This window comes from Pectinophora gossypiella, chromosome 29 (assembly GCF_024362695.1).
Source record: "Pectinophora gossypiella chromosome 29, ilPecGoss1.1, whole genome shotgun sequence".
Lineage (NCBI taxonomy): Eukaryota > Metazoa > Arthropoda > Insecta > Lepidoptera > Gelechiidae > Pectinophora > Pectinophora gossypiella.
Window position 1 is genome coordinate 3,951,820 of NC_065432.1, and position 22,452 is coordinate 3,974,271.

At 38.5% G+C, this 22,452-nt stretch overlaps 2 protein-coding genes across 3 annotated transcripts in view; both read right to left on the bottom strand.

The window, feature by feature from the left end:
- LOC126379537 (cyclin G) overlaps positions 1 to 20,326 on the bottom strand; it is a 46,909-nt gene extending 26,583 nt beyond the window's left edge. Inside the window, exon 1 of one of the 2 annotated variants that reach the window (XM_050028329.1) lies at positions 19,811 to 20,326. The gene's annotated coding sequence lies outside the window, so the exon portion shown is untranslated. Of the gene's footprint in view, positions 1 to 16,282; positions 16,389 to 19,810 lie in introns of those variants that run through there. The other variant, XM_050028330.1, reaches the window with a different exon arrangement.
- Positions 17,146 to 19,674, bottom strand: LOC126379582 (uncharacterized). The gene is made up of 7 exons (XM_050028387.1): positions 19,075 to 19,674; positions 18,915 to 18,991; positions 18,664 to 18,791; positions 18,400 to 18,510; positions 18,206 to 18,307; positions 17,932 to 18,021; positions 17,146 to 17,416 (listed from the first exon to the last, which is right to left on the bottom strand). Exons 1-7 carry the CDS (start codon positions 19,126 to 19,128, stop codon positions 17,163 to 17,165), a joined length of 816 nt encoding a protein of 271 aa, XP_049884344.1. The 5' UTR covers positions 19,129 to 19,674; the 3' UTR covers positions 17,146 to 17,162.
- Positions 20,327 to 22,452: the final 2,126 nt, after the last annotated feature.

The following is a 22,452-nucleotide window of genomic DNA, read 5'->3' on the forward strand; positions in this document are numbered from 1 at the left end:
GACAGATATAACTTAAAATAAAATTAGACGGTGTCTCCAGGAATCGGGGCCATTGATTTAATAATTATTATAAATAAAGTACCTACATTGCATATAGGTTAGGTCATACGAATGTGGGTTTCCTCACGATGTTTTCCAGCGCGTGTTAATCGTTTATGATCCAAACAGCTTATGTTTTGACTAAAGCATTGATTAAACATGTCAAAACCTTGCGCCTACGTTTTCCCTCTAGCAACCTTGCCTGCATGGTCGGACGTACAAGTTCTCGGTTACGTGTTAAATATAACCCGCGCCTTGACAATATACTTTGTTGATAACTGAGGTTTTAGTTGGCACGAATAGTGAAAAAGTTTTTATAAACTGCTATGTTAATTGGTATGCTGTAACGCGGCGGCGAATCTCGCTTCGGGCCTCTTTATTCCTAGATATTTAAAAAAACTACTCAATAATAACCTTGACACCAGGGGTGATGAGGTTGGTTTACACCTTACAACCCACACGATAGAAGAGAAGAGAAAAAACACGAATACAGGCAGGGTGTTATGCCACGTTAAAGAAGACACGTTAAGCCGTTGGTCCCGGTTACTACTTACTAACGAAAGTAAGCAGTCGTTACATGAGCCATGTCAGGGGCATTTGGCGGCTCAGTAATAACCCTGACACCAGGGTTGATGAGGTTGGTACTCCACCTTACAACCCACACGATAGAAGAGAAGAGAAAAAAACTAATACAGGCAGGGTGTTATGCCACGTTAAAGAAGACACGTTAAGCCGTTGGTCCCGGTTACTACTTACTAAAGTAAATAAGCAGTCGTTACAGGGGCATTTGGCGGCTCAGTAATAACCCTGAGACCAGGGTTGATGAGGTTGGTATTCCACCTCACAACCCTTACGATAAGAAGGGTGTTAGTGACATCGTAACGAAAACTTTGAGGGATGTTTCAGACCATTATTCTAAGTAGTTATTAAGTGGATTTTTTCGGAAAAAGACACTAATATTCCACTTTACATCAACTCAGAATCATGGTATGAATCATCCCCCTCAGTACTCGTTACGGTGTTACTAACACCCTGTATTTCATAGAGTAGAAGCTGTAAATACGCGTAGACGAAATAAACATTTTTATCAGAAAGATAATGTTGTTTTCAACTATTCGGCTGGTTTCAGTAGATATCGTACCCTGAAGGTGATATTGATAAAGGCAAATAGGTATTCTATTTATATTTTATAGTCGACGCCCTACCAACGAAACAAAAAAAAATGTGAATGAGCGACTAATAACAAACACTTGCGCTATTTGCGACCGGTTGACATTCTGCGAATTGGACTACTTGCGACTGGTGGACATTCTGCGCCTAAACGAAACAGAGTAGTAACATTTTTAATTTTAAACGTATCGTATCAATACATCCATAAAATCGCGCCTGTCATCGCTAATGGGGTTGGCAGAGCCACAAGTAATCCGACGAAAACTTGCAGCCACGAATATTGATCGTATCAATAAATAATCATTAATAACGTAATTAATTGTGTCTGCCTTTCGTCTTTGTTCGGATCCTAAATTGTAATTGCATTCAGTAGCCAAAAGGGCCAGGGTTTATTACCCAGTCAAAACATTGTAAAATATCATTGGCCTGGGTTGGGCTAGGCGACGCAATAGCCTAGTTACCAACTAGTCAAATCAGTTACTTTTTTTGACGTGACTTATTGTAGATTTGCCGCAGATGACATTAACTAGTTTGCCGGACAAATGGGGAGCGCTGAAGGCTCTCACCCGGTACAACGTTTAAGACAACAGGCCTGAGCGTGCCCAGATGGGCTCGGGTTACTAAACGTCAAAACACGAAATTACTGTGGAATTTGTATGAAAAAACCACAGACATTTAATACTTTAAGAGGAGTATTAAATGTCTATGGAAAAAGCACACTGTGACGTCATAGAAAAACATGTCTTATTTTTAGGACTTATTATTACGTTTTTCTTGTTTATAATTCATACATAAAACATAAACAGCCTATATACGTCCCACTGCTGGGCACAGGCCTCCCCTCAATCAACCGGAGGGGGTATGGAGCATACTCCACCACGCTGCTCCAATGCGGGTTGGTGGAGGTGTTTTTGCGGCTAATAACCGGGACCAACGGCTTAACGTGCCCAATAATACCCATGTATAATTCATAAATAAGTTAAATAGAAAAGAGAAAGTGTTTCTGTCACCTTTAGATCTGTCTTTATTTAGTTAAATTTCATAATTTATCTTTGACCCAAACTACCCAATATTCAAAACATCTCAACGCTTCACGCAATTTCAAACAACAAAAACATAATAAAATATCTCTGTAGGCGTAGTGTTTGCTCGAAACAGAGGTCGGACTGGAGTTTACAGTGAAGTAACAAAAATACTACGTTGCGTATACTGAAATAACAGGCGTGTGGTAAACACGTTACGACATATATACATATTTATCTTCTTTTTTTTCGACTGTTTTAGTGGATTCAAACTAGGGAATGCAAATCCGCGCTGAGTGTTTGGATTGGTGGGATTGTCGAAATATCGGAAGTCTCATATCCCTGATTTAAACGCGGTAAGAACCCGTTATTATGTATTTTAATTATGATACTGGCCCCGATTCCTGCAGACACCTCCTAATTTTACTTTAAGTTATACCTGTCATTTTCTTATCCGCCGAAAAGGAAAGGGACATATGATTGACAGCTCTTAATTTTAGGAAGAATGAGTAAATGAATTAATGACGCGGGCGAATCAAAAAGGTATCTCGCTGGTATGCAAACCGTTTGACGTGTGCTGTCAACTTAATTCTGTCGGGTTATTGGCTAATGTAAATTTTTTATGCTTGTCGATTACCCGTCCCCTTCCTTTTCGATGGATAAGAAAATGACAGATATAACTTAAAATAAAATTAGATGGTGTTTACAGGAATTAGCACCAATAACCGCGTAAACCTAAAACAAAAGATGGATTATCTGTTATCTATGAAATTAGGTATAATATAGGTTGAACGAACGCAACACTGTACAGCACCATCTATAGTCCGTTCAAAAATGATCTTCATAAAAGGTAAACAAACCTGTTACTACAAAGAATGTTCGAATTTCACCTAAACTACGCAAAGTATTCTTCTAATAACATCCGTAGCACTCAATAGATGTATGATTTCTTAGCTCAATGTGAAATTAACGTAAAATAATTATTAAAAACACATTTTTTCATGTAAAAACAAAAATCAAACAAAACCTCACACAAAAAAAGTTGACATCATAAATTCTTGTTAATCTGTGGCTAGCTGTCAATTTGACTATTAGTGATGAGACATTTCATTCAGGTCAGGAAAACGAGTCAGTTCCGTGAATAACTTAAGTGAGTGTACTGTACTTAATAAGCCGAAATGCGCAGAAAAAATGACTTTCAAAGTGAGTTAGTGTAACCACAAAGAAACATACAATATATATTTTAATATTATCATACAAAATAATCAAACAGCCCAAGAGAGTCAGTTCATTTTGATAAAATAACTTGAGCTAAAATCAATTCAGCACTTCACTAGTATGTAGTTTGACACAGATAAAAAATGTCGGCAGCCATATTTGTTTACCTTTTATGAAGATCATTCTTGAACGGACTTTATATTGTTTTTAAGGAACGTAGCCTGGTCGAGACAATCATTGTAATCGTAAATGGAATATACATAAACAGCCTATATACGTCCCACTGCTGGGCACAGGCCTCCCCTCAATCAACCGGAGGGGGTATGGAGCATACTCCACCACGCTGCTCCAGTGCGGGTTGGTGCAGGTGTTTTTACGGCTAATAGCCGGGACCAACGGCTTAACGTGCCCTCCGAAGCACGGAATCATCTTACTTTTTCGGACAATCAGGTGATTCAAGCCTGAAAAGTCCTTACCAAACAAAGGACAGTCTCACAAAGTGATTTCGACAATGTCCCCCATCGGGAATCGAACCCGGACCTCCAGATCGTGAGCGTAACGCTCTAACCAATAGACCACGGAGATTGAAATTAAGTGAAGCAATATAAGTAGCAACATAAATATACCATATCTGATCCAAATATCAAGCAACAATTATTTTTATATATGCCTCTGCCATTACGTTATATTTTTGATTAATTATGTACCCCGAGTAATGAGAAAATAGGTAATTATCTGTACAGGGCTCATCATTTATAGCCAAAAACAAAGATAAAAGATGGATTATCTGTTATCTATGAAATAAGAAGGTTAAACGAACGCAACACTGTACACTGTACATTGTTTTTAAGAAACGTAGCCTAGTCGAGAAAATCATTGTACCTAATCGTAAACAGAATAATATGTATAATAATAAATATCATCCTGTCATGTGTATAAGTGTGTATTCACATGTTTTATGTGTGATATGCACTCACGTAAACAGTATTTGTTTTTGCTCGCGTTTCGTCACAGTATGACGTCATTTGGTAAACAAAATGTCCGATAGTTGACGATAATTTCCGTACCTACAGCTGATTCTGTTTTGGAATATTTTAGCGAAGTCACTAAAATACTATCTAGATTGTTATTTTTATCTTGCCTTTGACGAAGGAGGTATTATCGTATGTTTAAAGAAATAAAGAAAAAATATTTATTCGACATACTAATAATACTAAAGTTTTCACGTACAGAGTGAAAGTGACATCGTAACGAATACTGAGGGGGATGATTCAGACCATGATTCCGAGTTAATATCCAGTGAAATTTTCCGTAGCAAAATTCATGCTTTTTTTTTAAATTATTTGGTTATTTGATTTTGATAATTCTTTTTTTGTTGGAGAGGAGATATTCCCAAGGTGATCCCACGATAAGGTAATCAGGGTCTGATGATGGCAGACCAGAGAAATCGAGGGGAATTTTCAAGTCGTAGGGGCTACTAGTGAGTTTGTAAGTTCAACTTGGTCGGATCAGTCTCTAGGCCCCGGGAAAACTTCCAGACCTTCGGAAACTGGTCAGCATCAGGGAGCACTTTATGCTTTTTAGTTTTGCGCTTGAAGACGGTCAATTAAATACAACTCATTTATCGCATATATGTTACAATGTCGCATTGGGTATACCTGTACAGATATTAGTTATAGAATTATTCCTGCAGACACCTCCTAATTTTACTAAAAGTTATACCTGGCATTTTCTTATCCGCCGAAAAGGAAAGGGACGGATGATTGACAACTCTTAATTTTAGAAAGAATGAGTAAATGAATGAATAACCCGGGCGAATCAAAAAAGTATCTCGCTGGTATGCAAACCGTTTGACGTGTGCTGTCAACTTAATTCTGTCGGGTTTCAATGCCTTTGACGTTTATAATTAACATAAATAATGTTGTATCCAAAAGCCTTTTATATACAATCGAGAACCGTACAAAGTCACGTCGTCACCACGCAGTGTTCACGAGACGCGCGCAAGGTCAGTGTATACGTGCGCGTGCGCAGGATCCCGATGTGGGTCGCGGTAACGGGACTGGTTGGGGTTACGGGCTTTCAGAAAATTAAAAAGTAAAAAATAAAGACTAATAATTAAAAAAAAGTAAAAGTTATGAACAGTATCGGCATAATGTTCGGTAGTTTATTGGGTTAACATAACTTAAACAGCCTATGTACGGTCACGAGTACTAATACTGTATACACTTTGAAACCATGTCACATTAACTTTTTTGACAAATTAACCCGTAAGTTTAATTAAATGTCAAATATGACAGTGCGACAGAGTTCTAAAGTGGGTACATGATATTGCTCATGACTGTAAGTCCACTGCTGGGCACAGGGTAATAGAATATTATCATGATTACAGCCTGCAATGTCCTGATCAAACCAGAGACAGTCTCACAAAGCGTTTTTCCTTTTTGGTGTCTACTGGGAATCGAACGCGGGACCTCCGGGAGCCCCACGCTGAACCACTGAACCACGGAGGCCGTTAATAAGGCCATCGTTTAGTGGTAAACAAAACGTAATGAGTTACAGGACATATTTGGCTGGTGACCTAATATCGGGGCCTCAAGGTGGCAACACTGACAACATTCGCAACTGACAGATAACACACTGGTCAGATCTGTTTTTTAGTTATATATTGGTGCTAATTCCTGTAAATACCATCTAATTTCATTTTAAGTTATATCTGTCATTTTCTTATCCGCCGAAAAGGAAAGGGACGGGTAATTGAAAAGCATAAAATTTATGGAACACACGTCAATTTTAAGCACAAATCTAAAATAACCCTAAAAAAATTTGCATTGGCTAATAACCCGACATAATTAAGTTGACAGCACACGTCAGACGGTTTGCATACCAGCGAGATACCTTTTGATTCGCCCGGGTTATTCATTCGTTTACTTATTCTCCCTAAAATTAAGAGCTGTCAATCATATTATGTCCCTTTCCTTTCCGGCGGGTAAGAAAATGACGAGTATAACATAAAGTAAAATTAGGTGTCTGCAGGAATCGGGGCCATTGCCTAACTTTTTTAACCGTTTCTTATCGATAAACCAACCAGTTTTATCTATATCTACCTCCGTAACATGACACGTGAATCTCAAGTACACGGTCAAAGTACAGTCGACAAAATATTTGTTTAAACGTTAATGTGAAAACAGAAGAGGCAAGTACTATCTTTTGCCCGCGGCTTCACTGGCGTTAAATTCGGGGTAACACGGTCCCCCTTTCCCAATGTACCAATGTTTAGCTTCCTAACTTGAAAACTGCGAAAAGTTCGATATAAAATTTCACCCCCTCTTTGAAGTGGTTGGGGGCAGATTTTAAAAAAAAGTGCCCTACGATTTTTTTGTCAGTCATGAACTCCATATCCATACACACTTTCGCCCCCTATTTTAGGGAAGTGGGATGTTAGAAAGAGACAAAAAATAGCCTATGTCACTTCAACTACCTCCACTTGAAAAATCACGTCGATTCGTCGCTCCGTTTTCGTGTAAAAGACGGACAAACAGACTGACACACACATACACTTTTGCATTTATAATAGTAGTATGGATGCATAGGAAGGCGAAAACTAAGTAGAGCTTACATGGCGCTGCCCATTTGTCCGGCCAGGTAGTGTAAGTCTACAGTCAATCAGATCAAAAACTCATGAATCAAGTGAAAGTTGAGAATTGAGCCATGTCAGGGGCCTATAGCGGCTCAGTAATAACCCTGACACCAGAAAGAAGAAGATCGAAAACTAACAAAACTAAACCATATCCCAATTGGGGTAGTCATAGGTACATCCATCGCAAGATGAACCAAGTACCCACACCTCACCGAGTTTTCTGTTAGATCAACGTGATAGGTGAGCCGTATCGCCGTCTATAATAGTCGCGCCAACTGTGTTCATGACTAATTTAAGAGCCACGCTCTTGTCGGTGTAGCATTCTCCATGCTACTTTTTAGGGAAAAATAGAGCAGTGGTTTCCCTTTTGCCTTCTGCCCCTGTACTCTGTCTGACGCGAGTAGAATGACGCCCAGGGTAGTCTATTTTAATGCCGTACTAGGACTCCTATCCTCCGCCTCTGAATAGTACTGCCAGTTACTGCCAACCGTGTTAGTGAAAAAAAAAACTTTATAACTATGACAAAAGTGTTTAACTGACGTTGCCATGTCCACCATACAAATCGTTCTAAACTTAAGTATAACATTAAGTATATAATGTACTTCTGTTATACTTAGTACCATTGTATCACACACACGTTTAACCGATAGTTATCAGAGTAGCGTGCGCCTGCGCAGAGTACCCAAGTGTGACGTCACACAAGGCCGCGCACGAGTCGCGTCGATTGCCAAATTCGATCCGATACGCAGAATACTCTCGACAATTCTTACGTTATATTATAGGCACAGAATTTGTAATATAAACCATGGTGGCTTAGTAGAGAGAACGCTTGACCTTCATTGTGAGGTCGCAGGTTCAAATCCAGCACGGGCCTAAACCAATGACTTTAGAATTTGTTTTAAAAATCATTTTTGGATCATAAATGATTATCACGTGTTCAACGATGAAAGGAAAGCATTGCAAATACCCGAGACCCGAACATGCATTCAAACTCATAAAGTGGACTTCAGGGGTTTAAAGCCCGAGCCGACATTCGAACCCGTGACCATGCAATGCAAGAGTGGTATTAATAAACTAATCCGCAGAGCGCTGATGGCTCTCACCCGGTAACAAGATAAATCTCAAGTCCCTTTTTATATAAGAATATGTGAAGGACATATTGACACGGTCAGGGCTCGAAGCTGAGATTAGTTTATTAATACCACCCTAAGTCGGGGTCGCTCCGCGAAGCCTGTGAAAACCCCAGGAGGCTTCTGAGCTTCTGGAAGGAGATAGGTTGGCTTACGTAGTCAACAATTACACGCATAATGGGCGATCTTAGAGTCTAAATGCGGAAAACAGAGCCCACTAACATAACATAACCACCCTAAGTCACGCGTTTTTTGAACAGGAGCATCACTTTTAAGGATACAAGAAACTCTAATAAAAAAAAATGTATCTGATCTTCACGGGCGGTGTTCCCTTCCGTACCAGACAGTGTTAGGAACGCGACTTTTAGTGCACACAACACAATTAAAACTGCAGTAAGCAACAGTGGGTATAAAACTGAAATCTTAATTTAAATTCTCTTTCAACAATGAATTCTGACAAATAGTTTATTCTTCTATCGTGTGGGTTGTGAGGTGGAGTACCAACCTCATCAACCCTGGTGTCAGGGTTACTATTGAGCCGCCAAAGGCTCCTGACATGGCTCATGTAACGACTACGTACTTACATCAGTAAGTAGTAACCGGGACCAACGGCTTAACGTCATCTTACTTTCGGACAATTAGGTGACCTAACAAAACTAGGGACCACAAAGTAATTTTTGTGATATGTCTCCACCGGGAATCGAACCCAGGACCTCCGGATCGTGAGCCCAACGCGCAACCACTGGACCACGGAGGTCATAGTTACTGTTGATTAGAAATAAATCTAAGTTTACACATTAACATTCGGAATTCAACAGTTGATACTGTTTCAGATTATACCTACTTTAGCTGAGCTCAACGTTAATAATGTGCCGTTCCTGGGAAAGTGCCCACGTTCCCGGCCCGTATAAAAGCCGCAAAAGCACTTTAAAAATAGCTTTATTCCCTAGTTTTTAAGCGGTATATAAAGCGAAAGTTGATGGTAGGGCTGGCAGAGGAAGACCGAGAAGGACTTACGATGATCAAATTGGAGATGTCCTTAGAAAAGGTTCAATACGATCTACTCTGAACCGGCGTGCGTGTATGAAGCGATTGATGAATGTGGAGGAAGCAAGAGAAGTGTGTCAGGATCGAAGCAAATGGAATTCTATAGTCTCTGCTTACCCCGGTGGGAAATAGGCGTGAGTTTATGTATGTATGTTTAAGCATATAGGATCAGAGTGGGGTGTATTCCACAACACCGCTCCATTACGAATTGGCGGAGGTTACTATACTCCGACCTAAATTAAAAAACCAAAAGGTTCATTCACCCAAAAATATAATAAAAAAGTTCACTTAACCGGGACACCGCAAAGAATTTAAAAAGTATAATGTAAATATTTATTATTTATGATTAACACGTGCGTCGCTCTCCCGTTGCGAAATGTTTAATTTATTGCTTCAATATGCTGTGTAAGGTATTAAAATAACATATTTTAGCACTCCCTAAAGAGTTTGTTACACTACTCAATCTATCGGACCTGCTTGCCGAACTTCATGTGACGTCACGAATCGGGGATCGCCATCTTGGCTGCTTACGCGGTACGACAGAATCAAATCGATGTTCGATTTGCTCCAATCTGAATCGGCTTCGTCTTAGCCGGTAGCCCCCCAGATGCCACGATTTCGCCATACATTTTGTATCTACACCAGATGCATCAGGTAGTATTAGGTAAGACCGGAGTACAAGAAAGAACAATTTTAAAAAGAAAAAAGCCAGTGTCGTTACGATTAAAGAGTTTTTACAACGGGAACATTCTCAGTCTGGGAACATTCCCGGGAACGACACATGACTGATTCTACGTCTAACAGAAAGCTCGGTGTGGTGTGGGTACTTAGCTCATCTCTCATGTACCTCTCGACTACCCCATTGGGATATAGGCGTGAGCTTATATGTTTCCTTCCCTCCTCATTACGCCCATCATCAGCACCAATTACTTCTTTGGGGTGGAAGTATGGATTTCCTCTCTATAATTCCACCCCAAAGAAGTAATTGGTGCCGATTCCTATAGACACCATCTAATTTTATTTTAAGTTATACCTGACATTTTCTTACGCGCCGAAAAGGAAAGGGACAGATAATCTACATACAGGCATAAAATTTAAGAAAAACAACCCTATAAAAAATTTACATTGGCTAAAAACCCGACAGAATAAAGTTGACAGCACACGGCAAACCGTTTGCATACCAGTGAGATACCTTTTTTGATTCGCCCGGGTTTTTCATTCATCATCCGTCCCTTTCCATTTCGGTGGATAAGAAAATGACGGGTACAACTTAAAATAAAATTAGGAGGTGTCTGCAGGAATCGGGGCCATTATGCTTGTAAACCAAACACCACATTTCTCTCACAAGAATCGTTTCTTGCAAAACATCAACATGGACATCCAAATCGGTCGTGTTTACTTCCACCTATAGCGCAGCTCCCACTGCGCAGCTCGGTAACATATGTGTACATACCAACCGTATTGTTCTGTTGCTGGTAAGCAGGTTGTTATGCATGAGAAATATTAAAAGAGCTCAAGATCACGACGCGGCTCTCCTCAATATGCCGGAATCGTGCCCTAAGCTTCTTTGGACATATTATGCGGTCTCCGAAGCACAGTCTGGAGAAGCAGATCATCGTTGGGCAAGTGGATGGCAAACGTGCGCGAGGAAGGGCGCCTACGAGGTGGTCTGACATCGTGAAGAAGACGGTGGGCGGCAGCATACAGAGGGCGGTCCACGCAGCATATAGCTGTACCGAGTGGAAAACCATAACCTGTGGTCGCGATCCTCAGCAGTGAGGGAACGACGAAGAAGATGCATGAGAAAATCTCTGGAGGACTTCCCGTAACCATACGGTCACGAGCTTTTTTGACAAATTGAACTGTAAGTCACTAAATGTCAAATTTGTTAGTGCGACAGAGTCCTAAAGTGGGTACATTATATTGCTCATGACTGTACTGTATACCTCTGCCTACCTATTCGGGGACACAAGCGTGATACTATGTTAAAATAGTTACTAATCATCATTAATTACAACGTACAAGTATAAAACACAGTTGTGTAAACCAATGGAATAAAACGCAATAATGTTTGCCCTCTTTGCCTATCACTGGCCCAAATCCGTTATCTAAGCAAACTCATGTGTACATTGAGATAAATTGAACTCGTATTTTGAAATAACACTACTTCATTTACAGTACAGTGTCCGCTTTGGATCAATGTTCAAAATTAAATTTTTCAGGACAACTTCACTACTACTACTTTTTCATCTCGGTGGGGACATATCACGAAAATCACTTTGTGATCCCTAGTTTGGTTAGAACATTGCACGGAGGAGCACGGAGGAGCTCGAGATGAAAACTTTTTTTTTGTGGTCACCCATCCTATGACCGGCCTTTGCGAAAGTTGCTTAACTTCAATCGCAGACCGAGCTCGGTGGCGCAGCGGTAAACGCGCTCGGTCTGCGATTGTTGAAGTTAAGCAACTTTCGCAAAGGCCGGTCATAGGATGGGTGACTACAAAAAAAAAGGTGGGTGTAATACTATACACCTATTCCTTCGAAGTTACAAACCGTTACCGTTGCTAGTTATATTATAGTTATAAGACATACAAGCTGTTCCCTTTTCAAATATTATACTAGTAAGAGCAATGCAATGCTCGCAATTTGTCCGGCCAAATGTTACCATCCTACGTTCAATTGCGAACGCACCATGGTTCAGCAAGAATGAAGAAATACACGAATACCTTAACATTCCAACCGTCGCTGAAGAGATCAAAAATTACCAAAAGAAACATCTAGAGCGACTAGCCGATCATCCGAATCCCCTCGCATCAGACCTTATAGACCTCGTAAATGTGGTGAAACGACTGAAGAGACGCCATGTCGTATAAAGTGGGAGGCTGTGACACTGGTTGTGGCTCCTGACACGTCATCTATCCACTTATCGAAACTGCTTATAGTCTAAGGACTGATTGCAGTTTAAACCAAGAAAAAAAAAAATGTTACCAAAACTTAAACCTCGTAACAAATTACGCGAATAAATTAGCTTGTGTACTAAGTTCAAGATAAATTATGAAATCTGATTACTAAATAAAGACAGATCTACAACTAACGAAAAACATTTTTTCTTCTCTATTTAACTAATTTATGAATTTTAACACTTTCAACGATAAAACGACTAATGACGTTCCGATTCCAAGGTGCCATACTATCTATGAACCATCAATGACACATGGTCTCTGCCCGTGAAAGGGTTAATCAAGAAAACCATAATACGTGTGAATTTTAACATGTTTTTCTATGACGTCACATTGTGCTTTTTGATACAAATTCCGTAGTAATTTTGTGTTTTGATGTTTAGTAAAAAAGTAACTGATTTGACTAATTGGTAACTAGCCTATAGTGGATTCTTGAATAACTGCCATTGGGTTATGTAATATACACTTCTCATCAAAAAAATCGAAACACCTTGCAAGTTTACGTTTTGTCAGGATTATCAGAAAAATGTGTACATTTAGGAATAAATGTTAAATGTCGTTTAATAGTGAGTAATATGAGCTTATCAAATCTAAATGTTAATGTTCTAAATTTAAATGAATTTTTCATAGGTTTCGTATTTTGTTAAATGAGTCATTTTTATTCCGTATGGAGTATAAAGGAAATGGATAAAACAACACACGTAAATGAAAAAAAAGCTAAAAAACGTTTATTTAATAACTTGTATTCCCTCCCCGAGCTCTAATTACTGCTTCCATACGGTTCTTCATCGATCGGATGAGAGTCACGATCACATGCTGTGGTATATTGTCCCATTCCTCTTGGATTGCATCTTGCAGCTGGCTAAGTGTTTCTGGGGCAGGATCTCTTGCTCGAATTCGTCTCTTTAATTCATCCCACAGATGTTCAATGGGATTCATGTCCGGGCTTCTTGCTGGCCATTCCATAATAGAGATATCGACTTCGTTAAGATAATTTCGTACGACGCCCGCGGTGTGAGCCCTAGCATTGTCGTGCATGAATATGAAGCCGTTGCCAATAAAATGTGCATAGGGCATCACATGAGGCTCGAGACACTCTTCGACGTACCGATGACAGTTTAGTGCAGGCAGACGTGGCCCAGACACGAAAGCAAGCTCTGTCTTACCGTCGGCGCTGATTCCTCCCCAAACCGTCCACGAACCGCCACCATAGCTGACCTTTTCTTCAATGCAGCATTGTGCATAGCGTTCTCCGTCTCTTCTGTAGACCTTGTTCCTTCCGTCGTTACCATACAGCATAATTTTACACTCATCAGAAAAGAGAACTTTGCTCCACTGTAGGTATGACCAATTTAGGTGCTCACGTGCAAAGTTAAGGCGCGCTCTTCGATGGTCTGCAGTTAAAGGGCGGCCTATTTGCTGGCTTATGCGGTACCAGTCCACGATCCTTCAACCTTCTTCTAATTGTAGAGTCACTTACAGCCACCCTTCGTACAACACGAAGCCGCTGCTGCAGTTGAAAAGCGTTAAGGCGTCGATTTCTTAAAGAAGTTGTTACAATAAATCGATCATCTCGCTCAGAAGTGAGCCGATTCCTGCCAGATCCTGAACGGCGCGTGAACAAACCAGTCTCCCGATAACGTTTATAGACTCTATGAACAGATGACAGGCTTAGATGCAGTCTTGCAGCCACAACACGCTGACTAAGGCCAGAATCCAGCAATGCCACAACTTGGGCGGCTTCTGTGGGCGAAGTATCCATACGTTTTAGAAAAAAAACCTTTTTTCAGACGTCCCAAAGTCACAGTATTGAAATAAAAAACAAAAAGTTTAAGGATAGGCGCCAATTTTTAGTTTTTAAACGCTAAATGTACTCCAACCCTAAACACACATTTGTCTCAAAACAGTGATTCATTTCGTTTATAAGATAAACAAATGAAATTCTAATTTTGAATTTAGAATTTTCGCTTATTACTGTAATGGCCAAACTGCCAGCTATACATTTATGTATTTTTTTTCATCGTATGAATTCTTTTTTGTGTTAAATTCGGACAGAAACAATGAAAACGGAAGTGTTTCGATTTTTTTGATGAGAAGTGTATTTATGATGCAGAAAAATTGAGGGTATTCAAAGGTCTGTTGCAATACTTGGTACTGATGTAGGACAAATCATTAACACGGCGTCATTCGGGGGGTTTGTCGGCGGCGACATTTGTAATACGGCGACTGCGGGGGAGTACCAACAAAGTTCTGAGGATGATAGCGGAGAGGTTCGACTCGCCTGTTCTCGGTCGGTTCACATAGCATAGAATTACACGTAGCATGTGTGAGGAAGTGAATCGAGTTGGCTTATCTTTTATTGTATTTATATTGTTTCGCTGTACTAACATAGTATTCTTAAGCATTTTTTTTTTTTACTAACAATCTATGGATTTGTAATTATCTGAAAATTAACAATTTTTATTTTTTATTGATCCGCTTACGATGGTAGGGATGGCCATAACCCCATCTGACTTAGTGTCAATAGACAATGAGAGACTTTTCTGGCTGCTTCCACCAGAAGCAGTGTAGATGGCGTTGTACAGCTTTAACGTGACAATTACTTATTTTCTCATTACTCGGGTATATGCATACATACATAAACTGCTTGTATGTTGCTTGATATTTGAATCACATTATGTACCTATAGAATTATGTTACTACCTACATTTCTTCTCTTTATTTTCATCAGAATAATAATGGGTGGAAGATGTAATTGTGCCTGGGTGTAATAGAAGGGGTCATCATTTATACCCAAAAAGATAAAAGATGCATTATGTTTGTTATCCATGAAACTAGAAAGTTAACACGTTGACAGTCCCCATACAAAATGTTTTGACTTCATTGTAAGTCCCGCTTACTACTTAATTTTATATACGTCCTGTTAAAAACGGAAATAATAATAAATATATTCTAATTCTAAACACTTCACAATGCCTATTGAGTGCAATAGGAAGTAAACCATATCTCTTACTATCATGAAAAATTAGAACTTTCAAAGGCCGCACTCACCCTGAACAAGTATGGGTCACGGACTTATGGAGTTAGTCCGTCATGACCCATATATGGATCACTGGACTGTCAACGTGTTAAATGGAGAAATTTGTACAACGCCACCTATGTTGTTTTTGAGGAGCGTAGCTTGGTAAGTCCATCATTGGTGAAACCAACCTTGTATACAATAGAGTAGGTATCAAAATCATTACATACTTCACACTGTTTCAACTGAGGGTACCCTGACACACATTTGAATGAAACAATTTGCATATATTAGACCGTTTCAGCGTATGTAACGCGATTCTTATCTACAGTGTTTGGTAATGCAATCATTTAAACTCAGTTTTGTGGAATTATAGTTAATTTACACTTTTGTTTAAGTTTTATTTTTTATATGTGCAAATTGTATAATATATCTAATAAGAATGCATAATGTTGTTTTCAGATAGCTATGTTTTTGTTGTAAAATTGTGGGTACCTACTTTGAAACTAGTTGAAAAGTGTTCTCAAATAGAAATTCTCATATTACCATCTAGACTTATCTAGACTTTAGACATTCGTATAAAAAATGTTATGCAATTGCCTATTCAACAAGTTCATACAAGTTTATGACTCTATACAGAACTTTCTAGAAAACTATTAATAAAGTTTTCAACTTTTAACTGGTGATGGAATCTTCTTTATATAAACCGAACAGCCGTTCCGAAGGTCTATTGACGTCATGAATATCTTATAAGAACTTTAGCAGACGAGAACCTTGTGAAAACCGTAAGGTACTTTCTATAAGTATGTAGGTAGAGGACACCGTACGATTTCACCCGACGAATAAGGCACGGCAGCAAGATTATGCAAATACATAAACTCAAATACGGTTTCGCGACGAAGAAGACACTGGTTGACCCAAAAAGGGTGTCCTAGCAACTAAAAGTGAGGTTATGTACGTCGCGAACAAAGAACCAATTTTCACACGAATACGCAATGGAATAACTGTAAAATAAACTTGAAATGGTAATTTCTCACTTACCCGGATGCTTCCGTGGCGGGGCTTTTACTTAAAACTGCCTTATGATTGGAGAAATTTTATTTTACACCTCACGAACAAAATCCAAGAACACTTGACAGATGACTGACACCCGTATTCTCAGATGTCACTCAAGATTTCCTCCACTCGACTCAACCTTGGTTGAGGATTTTTGGTATTCATAGTTGACATTTACGTCCTCGACTTATGGTTCTTCCTCACTGGAGGTGAGTAAAAATTGAGGAATGAACTGTCAAATGTAAGGTACCTCGTGACCTACCTTAAGGACTACTCAACGCTTGAAATCCGTGCGAACGCTTGTTGTGACGATACTTTTTATATTACAAACTTCGATTTTTGTTATTAAAATGAGTGATAGTGACTTATATAGTGACTTTGAAGAGTTTATGGAAATAAAAAATGTCCCTAACATCATCGTGGCATGTGCTGTATTGCACAATATCAGTGTTAACACTAACCAAGAAATGCCAGAACCCTTGAGGTCAAGGATAGACCCACCAACACCTGTTCCAGACAATGAACGAGGTAGTATTATAAGAGCTAGTTTTATCGCAAGACATTTTAGTTAAGTATAATTTTGTTATGTTAGTTATGTTTCCTCAGCAAAAAGAACGCCTTTTGTACCACTTGCTTCTTGTATTTAAATAATAAAGAGTTACTGTATTGTGTTATGTACTAGTTTAGTTTCTATCTAGTTGTTAGATATGTATTAAATACCTATAATATTATGTTATAATTCATATAGAAAAAGTTCTTAGAAATATTCTTTAAGATTCCATTATTTGTATCATAGTTAAAATTAGTTATTGCTCCAAATACAAGGGATATGCTCAATAAAAAAAATGTTATAAAAACTATCAATTTATTTCTTTCTTTCCCTAGAAAGATGCAGCTCTGCTAGCTCTCGCTTAGCCCGGCTGCATAGCAGCAACTCCTGCGCACTTTCCTTTTCAAGGCGAGCTTTATGATATGTCTCCTCAGCTGCCTTTACGAGCCACTCCCGCTCTGCTACCCTCAATTTGTGTAGCTCCTCCTCCCTGTCCACTATCACCTGATATCTATCCTTTCGCAAGGTGAACTCCTGATTAATTACATGAGCCCGAATGTTCTTTGAAGCTGAAACGTAACAAGAAGATATGTTAAAACGCACGAAAGTTCTGTAGTTCTGTGCAATAAAGTATATTTGATTTGATTTGATTTGATTTGAAAGTTCACAGGCTTAATAAACACAGTTACTTATAATAAACGACATCGTATCAACAGTGGCTGCAAGTTGTCTTTGATTACTTGTGGCTCTGCCCACCCCATTAGGGCTTACGGGCGTGAGTTTATGTATGTGTATGTACTTATAATAAAAATATTTTTTAACCGATCCTTTTTACTCCGAAGTGAATACGTTTAACTGGCTAATATAAAAAAAGGTCACCACAAGTGCTGACAGATGGCCATCACATTCACAGATGTGAATGTAAACAAAAGATAAGAAAGCTCTAAAAACTTTTGTGGACGGAGTTGGGTCGCGCAAGATCAGCATGGGGTTTCTAGGAATTTGTTACCAAAAATACATTAGAAATTATTTTAGTTACTTATAAAGCAGATTTTGTTCAACAATATTGCTATAATAAGAATACCTTGAGTTTGAGAAGGTGCTCCATAATCATGTTCTCTCAATCCAGTTGATGGTCGACGAGGTAGCTCTACTTGTGCCACAGGAACAGACTCTACAAATAAAAAATTCCAAATATGTTACTTAAATAAGGTTACATAAGTGTTCATTAAACACACCTCTTTCTTAAAATCTTTAAAATCTTCACACTGGTTTAGATTACTTGTAATAATAATCAAGCCTATAGTTTTGTTTAAATGTACTAGATAATCAACTTAAGAAAATATCTAAGAAAATACCTTGAATTAGAGAAGGTGGCTCATAATCGGAGAGACGAGACCCGGCTGATGGACGATATTGATTATCCATTATTTCAATATCAACTTCCACAGGAATAGCTTCTGCAAAAAAGGCAAAACATAATGTATTCTGCAAAAAAAATATGTTGTTTATTGTGTTAGAAATGGCAAAAAATATAGCTTAACTATTATACTTTGTATTTGGGATGGTCCTTCGCCAGGTGAGGTATTAGCGGGTGCTGCAGGGGCTGCAGGTGCAGGGAGATCGGGTACTGGGGCTAACATGTTGTGGTCCAACACCATATCTGGAATGAAAATGTTATCAATTGCTATAATTTTTACTTGCAAGAGCCACTCGGCGAAATTCTATTAACTTTCAACTGAACATAGAAAAGAGATATAAAAAACATACCTTTAGTAAGTGGAATAAGGTATGTATGTATATCCTGATAACTCACCACTATCACTATCAAACACGCCTTGTAGCTCTATATTTGTGGCATCCAAAAGAGCAGCATCAATAGCCTCCTGGGAGCCTTGAGAGGTACTAGCTGCATACAACCCACCTCCGGTCCTCATGCGTTCCCTTCCAAATTCAAATGAAAAAAAGAGAAGCTTAAAAATAACATTACTTACAGCATTGCACTCTGTTTTGTAACAATAGTAAATAATTAAATATTTACTTTTAAGAAAGTATATGATATTTTACCTTTTTTCTTGTGCTAGAAATTGTTTTCTTCTGGTTTTTAAATTGTCCCAACATTTTTTTAATTGTGCCTCTGTTCGCTAAAAGAAATCAAAGGTTTGTTTGTAAGTTTAATCAAAATCAGGAATGATATTAATATTATGTGCTACAATTAGGTACTTACTTTACTATTGGTCGCAATGGAGTTAAATTCTTGTGTAAGGCGTACCCAAGCCATTTTTTTTTACATTTGCATTTCCAGCCCCAATAGTTGCAGCAGAATTTAATTTATATTTCAAAACTAATTCCTGCAGACACACTTTTTCGTGTTCAGTGAAAGTTTGTCTTGTTGATCCGCTCGACATTTTGACTTGATAAACACTTTTACAAATCTAATAAACACTTTCACACTCCACAAAGTAGTTTGGGACGGATGATAACTTGCTCAGTGTAAAGTAGTCTGAAATTTGTGTTTGAAATAAACAAAGCCGGTACCGCGAAATCAACTGTCAAAGTCGATTTGACAATTTGTTTGACGTTTAAATGTTCCCATAAACTACAAACGTGACCACAGCCAACAGAATTCTATCATGCTGCCAACAAAATAATACGAAAACAATGACGTCATACCTCCACTCTTCCTCGCTGGAGGAAACCTCCGTTAAGGTTGAGGTGCCAACTAAGAATACCGATTTCAAGGAGATTTTGAGAATCCCTTAAGGTGGCCTTGGCTGAGGACCGAGTGAAGGCAGTTTTGAGTAAACATCTTAGAATACGGGTGTTATTGTCCAAAAAAAGATGGTGGTCGCCCGCCGAAATTACGTCATCGCGCGGCAAAATTGAAATTACCAATTCAGTTCCTTTTTTAATTCTACATAGCAAATTAATATAATATATTAACTTACAATTAATTAACTCACCTCATAAAGAACGGAGAATGTGAAGACTATTATAAATTCAAGGTGTTTTCTAATACATCAGCAAATCCGATTTCAGTCCGAGTCCGTGCACTGTTGCCAGATCGCTATTGCGTCAGAAAATGTATAACGTTCAAACTCACACATTTCAAGACACAAGATCATAATTTGTTGATCATTTCACCACAAAATTGTTATAGAATATGTTGCAACAACTTAAAACGGATTCTAAAGTTTCTTGGAAGTGATATTCAAGTTGGAAAAGTTCTATGCAAGAACGGCAACGTCGCTTAACTTTTCTCACTTCGAACAAAGAAAACGGTAAAAAAATGCAACAAGTAATTATTAAATAGTAAACTGACGTCGATTCAATTAACAATTATTTAGAATTACGTAAGTTAGTTGTTATTGAATATCAAATAATAAAATCTGGACACACTAATTCAGTGAAGTCTTAAAAATAACTAACTGGATTTGATAGAAACTTGTTTTGTTTCTCGGGCGTTCGCTTCGCGTTGTAAACAAAAGCTCGGTGTTGCCATTTAATCGCTACTCAACCTACCATTATTAATTCTACTATTAAAAATAATTGTTTTATTTATTTTGTATTGTCTTAATTTTTTACTCCCTTCAGTACATGCATACACTTGTGATCCCTAACTAATGATGTAGCCTTGGGCGCTATCACTCTTTGAAAAGAAAAGATTGATATATATCTTTTGCATCAGAAGATATATATCACTCTTTCGGCTCAGTAGCTCATTTAGCTCGGTGCATAAATCCTATCAATATCTCCCAACTGAATGATGCATTTGTATTGTTGAGCGAGATTTAATTTTGAAGACAGAAATAAAACAGAGATAACTTTAGTTAGCGACAACTGTTTTCATGTTATTCACCATAATTTAATTAAAATTTAAAATAATTTTGAGTGCGTTCCATAATCGCCGGCCAACCAGCCTAAAACAGGAGATACAACGCCATAATCTATCTCTGTCTTTCCAATAGTATACGCATAACAACGTCTCGCTTACTTTCGTATATCATCTACTATCTCTGTCTTTCCAATAGTATACGCATAACAACGTCTCGCTTAATTTCATATATCATCTACTATCTCTGTCTTTCCGATAGTAAACGCATAACAACGTCTCGCTTACTTTCTTATATCATCTACTATCTCTGTCTTTCGAATAGTTTATACATCTCAGGATCTCGCTTACTTTCGTATATCTTCTCGGCTCAGTGTTACTGTATTTCAGTCGCTCAAAAATGATTCCTAAAACTAGTGAGCTAGAGATATAATTAGAAATGAGGTGATATGGTGATATATTATATCTCTTGTACGGATATATATCATTTTTATCACTCTCTCTTGAGCTACCCAAGGCTAGCACAGATAGAGCCACACATACCAATCAGCTAAAGGGTTGTATCTGCTTCTAATAAGAAAAGCTTAGTTTTATAGGGTACCATTCTAATAGGCAATTATTTGACAGTTCTATATACTGGCCCCGATTCCTGCAGACACCTTCTAATTTTATTCTAAGTTATACCCGTCATTTTCTTATCCGCTGAACACCAGGATTGCATACCAGCGAGATGCTTATTTTGTTCGCCCGGGTTATTCATTCGTTTTAAAATTAACTTGTTGACAATCATCCGTCCCTTGCCTTTTCAGCGGATAAGAAAATGACGGGTATAACTTAAAATAAAATTAGGTGTGTGCAGGAATCGGGGTCACTATTTTGCAATTAAACGCTTCGCAAAGGGTTGTAGTGTGGAATAACCAAAATATGTTTGTTTACTCAATAGGCAGTTTTTATCCTCGATTGGGAACAGCATTTATTGGACCATTCATAAGCGGATGGACACTTGTGACCCGTATGGAATAATTCTATGGATTTATTCACATTAATATGTGCAAAAATCATATAATGCTCTCCGCGTGCAATACAACAACGCATTCAGGGTGCTGTTGGGGTTGCCTCGTTTTTGTAGCGCGTCAGGGATGTTCGCTGAAGCGCGCGTTGATTGCTTCTACGCCACGATGCGCAAAAAATGCGCGTCCCTGGTGCGCAGGATACGGGCTAGTTCCAGCAGCGTCCTGGCGATGTTGGCTAGCAGGTTGGACTGTGTGTACGTACATGTCTCGCTACTGTGCTATTGCTGGGGGTGTGGCGAGGCGGTGAGTCGCGGCTCAGCTCTCCCGTAATTAATTTAATTTCCTTGATTTACTAACCTAGTATATAAGTTTTGTTATTAACAAATTACGAGTCCTAGTAATTGAATAAAGAATTTAATGATAACAATTACTATATCGAGATGATGAATGTGTGAAAATTAAATATGTTTTAATATTGCTTACACTTAATTTTCATATGTCTGTTATATTAATATTTCTTATCAAAGTTTATATTGCAAGTTTCACGGCGCTTCTGCGGTGTAAAGTCGTGAAATGTAAATAATCTAGATTGTTGTTTGTTAATTGTATTAGCAAACTAATACAATTTCGATGAAGTTTTCTTTATATGAATGTTTCATTGAATGAATGTAGATTAGAGGCAAAGCAACCATTTTTGTAAGATGCGTGCGACGCGATCACTTTTTGACGTTTAAAAATTTTGGGTTTTTTTTCTAGAGTA

Excerpts from the sequence above, each read along its gene's own strand:
- LOC126379582 (XM_050028387.1), bottom strand. The coding sequence starts at position 19,128 with ATGGCTTGGGTACGCCTTACACAAGAATTTAACTCCATTGCGACCAAT. Across the intron at positions 18,992-19,074 it reads CCATTGCGACCAATAGTAAA|CGAACAGAGGCACAATTAAA; the intron begins GTAAGTACCTAA and ends GATTTCTTTTAG. Across the intron at positions 18,511-18,663 it reads CGTGTTTGATAGTGATAGTG|ATATGGTGTTGGACCACAAC; the intron begins GTGAGTTATCAG and ends TTTTCATTCCAG.